The sequence below is a fragment of the Capricornis sumatraensis genome, chromosome 2 (assembly GCF_032405125.1).
Source record: "Capricornis sumatraensis isolate serow.1 chromosome 2, serow.2, whole genome shotgun sequence".
In the NCBI taxonomy this organism is placed as follows: Eukaryota; Metazoa; Chordata; class Mammalia; order Artiodactyla; family Bovidae; genus Capricornis; species Capricornis sumatraensis.
The window spans coordinates 93,282,569-93,288,745 of NC_091070.1; the positions used below are offsets into that span (position 1 = coordinate 93,282,569).

The following is a 6,177-nucleotide window of genomic DNA, read 5'->3' on the forward strand; positions in this document are numbered from 1 at the left end:
GGCCAGTGAGAAGCACGTGCACCGCCCCTCGAGAAAGCCCACGGCAATGAGCACCTGGCACAACCAAAATTGATAAATACATCTTTAAAGTAAAATAGAAAAACAAACCCTCTTCTTTCTCCTTCATGCTCAAACCTATCATCTGCCTTACCTAACTTGATGAACCGCCTTCCTTCCACTAACTGTCCTGTTCCTTCTGTTCCAAACTACCAGTGAGCCAACCCTTGCTGACTCTACCTCCGGACCAGCTCTCCAGTCTGTGCCTTCCTTCCACTGCCTTATTCAGGTCCGTTCCCCTCACAGGGTCTCCCTGCCTGAAGTCTCTTTAGCTACACTTCTCTTCTGGTTATACACTTCTCTTCTTGGACTGCAAGGAGATCAGACCAATCAATCCTAAAGGAAATCAGTCCTGAATATTCATTGGAAGGACTGATGCTGAAGCTCCAATACTTTGGCCACCTGATGCGAAAAGCAACTCATTTGAAAAGACCCAGATGCTGGGAAAGATTGAAGGCGGGAGGAGAAGGGGATGACAGAGGATGAGATGGCTGGATGGCATCACCGACTCGATGGACATGAGTTTGAGTAAACTCTGGGAGATGGCGACGTACAGGGAAGCCTGATGTACTGCAGTCCATGGGGTCCCAAAGAGTTGGACATGACTGAGCAACTGAACAACTGGCTATGGATATTTGTTTCCTTGACCTGGTGGTGCACAGACACTTGTCATCTCTCTATGCTAGACTATGACTTCTTTGGATACACAAACCTTGTTTTGTTTTTGCTATTTCTCCTATGTTCCCATGTGGTAACATCATGCTTTGCACATAATAAATACTCAATACATAGACTCTGGCAACAGAAAATGAATTTTCTTACAATGATGGTACTTATTTCCCCAAACAGCAGCTCATTAGATTAACCTCTTCTCAGTTAACACTATATATGCACACAGACTGTACACACCACACATGCACACAAGGGAGGCCCTTAACTATCTGGAAGTCAATCTTCTAGCAAACACAAAGCGAGGAGTTATCTCCTAAATAATTAAAACAGAAATCAGTTAATATTTTTCATTCCTAGTTTTCCTTGAGTGAAATGACACAAGGCTTAGTGGCAAACGAGAAACAATTTTGCAAACCTTTCTCCTCCCAAAGGCCACCAAACGTGGGTTGTGCATCTTCCTGTCTTGCATTTTGATCCCATTGCTATGACTTAGTGTGGTAATTATATTACAAAGCTATTATGTGCTGAAATGAAAATGGCAAAACAAATTTACATGCTTGTCTAAAAAAAGACTGTGTTAGAATGCTATTGTCAGTAAAATTACAGTGGCAAAATCACTGAAAGGCAAGTCTGGAAGGCGCAGTTGTGAACCCGTCACAAAGTTTCTGTGGGGGACTCAGAGCATGGCGTGAAAGCATACACTCCTGGGGACACATTTTTAATTCACAAAAGCAGGCAGCGTTTATGGGGAGATGAAAATATCTGTGCTCCAATAGTTCCCCAGCATTATCTACACTTGTGAACGCCCCCTGGGGGTGTGTGACACCATCATGGTTTATGGGTTTATAGGACAGACCGATAAGAGCACCATGTGGGCTACTGCACCTCCTTCAGCACCAAGAAGATAAAAGGGAAGCTCAGCTTCTATTTTTCTGCTTTCAGTATAAAAGTGAGGATCATGACATGAAGAGACTGCTAGTCTATATTCAAGCCTGAAAGTATTAAATATTTGTGTATTTAAATAGATGTGTTTCTAAGGATCTGTTTTCTTAAAACATTCTGCTGATATATTCTGTTAGCAAAATCTTGGTAAATATTTTAATGCCCGGTAGGTAGATTTACTCACCAAAGGAAAAAAATTAAATAAAATTAGAGGAGAAGGCAATGGCACCCCACTCCAGTATTCTTGCCTGGAAAATCCCATGGATGGAGGAGCCTGGTAGGAGTCAGACATGACTAAGCGACTTCACTTTCCCTTTTCACTTTCATGGATTGGAGAAGGAAATGGCAACCCACTCCAGTGTTCTTGCCTGGAGAATCCCAGGGACGGGGGAGCCTGGTGGGCTGCCGTCTCTGGGGTCGCACAGAGTCAGACACAACTGAGGCGACTTAGCAGCAGCAGCAGCAGAGTGCTATCTATGAAGCAGATATGCTGAAATGATGCACTTGATGACTTTGGACCTTCCTCCGACCCCTATTCTGCGTTTTGATGGGTGAACACACAGATGAGTCCACCAACAAAACCCGTGCAATCTATGCCCCTATGCTCTCCCCTTCATCCCCCTCCCAGATTGCATCTATGGGTCTATCTCTTCCAATTGAGCAATTAAAGAAACAAATGAGGAAGTCAGACACAGAAATACAAATATCACATTATATCACTCACATGTGGAATCTAAAAAAGCGATACAAATGAACTTATTTACAAACCAGAAATGGACTCACAGACACAGAAAACAAACATATGGTTGCCAAAGGAGAAGGGAGAAGGAAGGGATAAATTAGGAATATTAATATAATTATCATATTATTTATATATTATATATTATAAATTAGGAGTTACTTACTAAACCACAAAAAGATCTGTATACTTTTGTTTTTCAAGTCTTCATTTTAAAAAGTCTGTTAGAATCAGAGACACCAAGTATTCTTCCTCTCTTCCACAGACTCTGAAACACATAAGGTTTACTATGCACACAAACATGTGCTCTGAGCGGAAGGGCTTTACAGGTCTCATGATTTAATGTACCACCTGTCTGACGTGGACCTTAAGTTTTGGGGATAGCCTGCTGTGGGCATGCTTCTTGGCCTTCTTACTTTTCCTCCCAGAAGGAAGGTTAAATACAGCGTTGTAACTATATGAATGAACCTTGAGTGCAGTATAACTTTAAAACAAAAGTCAAATTTGCTCTCTAGATACTTTATAGTGAGGTTATATGGTTTTAATACATATAATTTAAACATTAATATGATTCGAAATTGATTTTTAAGTCCTATGAGGAAAGGAAGCTTTTGCATTGTAGGCACAAAGGTACAAATTTGGAAAAAGAAAAAGTCATCTAAAGAAATTTCTATAAATAAGGGTAATTAAAAAAAACCAACAGACAAACATACACATAGATTACAGAAAAAAATGAAAATTCGCAGGGTCCCAAAAGTGTTTAAACCACAATACTACACATAAAATTTGGAATGTGAAATCACATTTATCAGAGTTTTGAAGAATTTACCTCTATATTTAGAAAAATGTCAGGTAAGTGTCACATAATAGCTTTATTAACTTCCAAGGGCATGTCTTTTGAAGTTAATTAAGGAGAACCTAATGCAACATTTATAACAGTGTAAGTTAAAAATATATTGCTCTAACTTACCTTGAAATGCATAAAAATAAAAGTGGGATTGATGGATAGATAGATAGGTGGCTAGGTGATAAAGAAAATACAGTAAACGTTAAGTATAGAATCTAAGTTAGAAATAGGGAGAAATATATGGGTATCACTGCACCGTTCTTTCGATTCCTTTGCATGTTTTAAATTGTTCAAATGTCGGGAACAAATGCAGGCCTCCATATGGAAAGGAGGTATTCAATTTGTTAACTGTCCTCAACAAATGGAGCAGTTTCAGAGTGTGTCTCTGCTGGGATGCACTCACCTAGCCATCCGGATCCCGAATTTGGTATGCACAGGTCTGTCTCAGCACTTGGCAACACAAAGCCCACAACAAACACCTCCACGCCGTCCGCCATCAGGGCCATGCCCAGGACAAAGAAAAGGGCCCACTGAAAGCGCCCATGGCCGCACTCCTGGATTATCAGCTCGTACTGCTGGGCGAGTTCTTCCTCGTCCGCTTTCCTCTCAGACTCCAGCTCCTGGCGGTCCTTATACTCATCGCCCTTGGGCTGCCCTACCGACACGATGCTGTCTTTCCCTTGGTTCATGTTGGGGATGCCCTGATACTCCCCTTCGTAGATTTCGTCTTCTTCATCATGACCCTCAGTAGCTTCACTGGAGCCTTCGTCATCATTGGCCTCTCCATTATAGGTTTCCACTGGTGGATAAATGTCATCATCCTCTTCCTCGTCTTGGAATCGGCTGTAGGACCTCTGGGTGTATTCATCCTGGGCCCGGTCCACTGCTTGATTCACCTTCTTTACAGTCTGTTTCTTCACCTCTCTGGCAATGTCCTTGGCACCTTTCATCAGTGAAGTCCTATCCTTGTAAGAGTCTTCCATCTTATCTCAACTGATGGCCAGTGAGAAGGTGGGAATTTTTCACAGACTCTGGTCAGTGGTTCAGTCCTGACAGCATCATCCACTTTGAGTTCAGAATGGAACTGCAAAAGAAGAAAACCCACAGAAAATATTTATTATTTGTTTCAATGCCTTTTCCACCATCTAGTTCTTGGTCTCTTTTCACTGACACCACAGATTAACATACAGAATTAGCTTTTCCTTTCTTTTGAGCACACTGTTTGCTGGTTCTCTACTCAAGTGTCATCAGAACTTAAAGAATTTAGGGTTTTGCTATTATTATTACTGTTTTGTTTTTAAGGAACTCTGTCTCCTGGGTAACTTTGCATATAATGCACAAGCATTCCCCTGAAAATACAGTGAAATATCCTGCACCTTTATAAGTACATTCAACATATTCTGAAAGTGCTAGAAAGACTCTGAGAAAAATAATATTGCTTGCAGTTATATATATATTCTGCAAAGGCAAACCCAGAATAATAAAAGAATCCAGTCTGACCTCATTTCCTCACAATGAAAAAAACAAAACTAAAAAGTGCAAGCAAGTATCCCTACATACAATGCTATCAAGTCATATACAGGCACATCTCATTTTACTGTACACGGCGTTACTGCACTTTGCAGATACTGCATTTTCAACAAATTGAAGGTCTGTGATAATCCTCAGCCAAGCAAATCTATCGGCACCATTTTTGCAACAACATTTGCCCATTTTGTTTCTCTGTTACATTTTGGAAATTTCTGTAATACTTCAAACTTTTAAATTATTATTATATTTGTTATGTGATCTGTGACCAGTGGTCTTTGATGTTATTACCATGACTTGCTAAAAGCTCAGTGATAGCATTTTTAGAAACAAAGTATTTTTAATTAAGGTATTATGCATTATTCTTTTAGATATAATGCTATACCACAGTTAATCAATTACAGTATGATATAAACATAAATTTACATGCACTGGGAAACCAAGAATTGCATGATTTGCTTTATTGCAGTATTCACTTTACTGTGGTGGTCTGGAACCAAACCCGTAATATCTCTGAGTTATGCCTACAAATATTTATAAAACACACTTCCCTTCTACCCTTTTTGTATCTCCTTTCAATAAATGATAACAGAGACTCACACGGCACCCAAAACAGACAATGAGTATTTCCCCCCAGTATGGCAGTCATATCTATAGCAAATTGGCAGGGTTTGTCAAATGACTTCACATCACTTTGATAGTCATTGAACTAAACACGTGGATTGTCCAGTAGGAATGTGCCATTTCAGGATCCACCCCCAGGCCAGCAGAGACAGGTAAGCCAAATGTGGTATCCCTTCCCAACATGCCCTGTAAGAACCCCAGGCTTTGTCCCCACCATCTTCATCTCTAGACCCTGTCTCACACACGTGGGTGCACACACTCCCTCCCGCCTTGTCTGACTGCAGTTATCTGCCTCCTTGGACACCAGAGTCAGCAGCCTCCCCTGACCCATCACTGGGTTTCTTTTCTCACGGACAGCCCCTCTGTCTCAGCTCATTACATTCAGGCTGACTTCTTTCACTTGTCTGCTGAGCTGTCCTCTCTGGTGGCCAATATCAGGCCCACCTTCTACAGAAATGATATGAAAGTGAAAGCCATTCTCCTGCATCATTAACCTGCCAAGCCCTGGGCTGCAGCAGCATTCTAAACGCTGATTTATATAATGGTCATTTTTACTTTGTTCTTTTGCATCCCGTGTGAAACACTTGGTAAGTGGCTATTACAAACATACATTTAAACTACTCATCCAGACATGACAAATAAACTTAGCAAAACAGACAAAAAGATGCTTCTTTATCAATGAATTGGGCATCATTACTACCAGATACCTACAAATGGCCAGTAGGCAACACAGAAGCATGGCTCTGCTCAGGCCTGTGTTTTGGAAGAT

General features: G+C 40.9%; 1 protein-coding gene across 2 annotated transcripts in view; it reads right to left on the reverse strand.

The window, feature by feature from the left end:
* SV2C (synaptic vesicle glycoprotein 2C) overlaps positions 1 to 4,240 on the reverse strand; it is a 161,107-nt gene extending 156,867 nt beyond the window's left edge. For both annotated transcript variants that reach the window (XM_068965672.1, XM_068965671.1), the window contains exon 1: positions 3,661 to 4,240. In XM_068965672.1, the coding sequence (XP_068821773.1) occupies positions 3,661 to 4,240 (580 nt within the window). The remainder of the gene's footprint in view (positions 1 to 3,660) is intronic.
* Between the last annotated feature and the right edge of the window lie 1,937 nt (positions 4,241 to 6,177).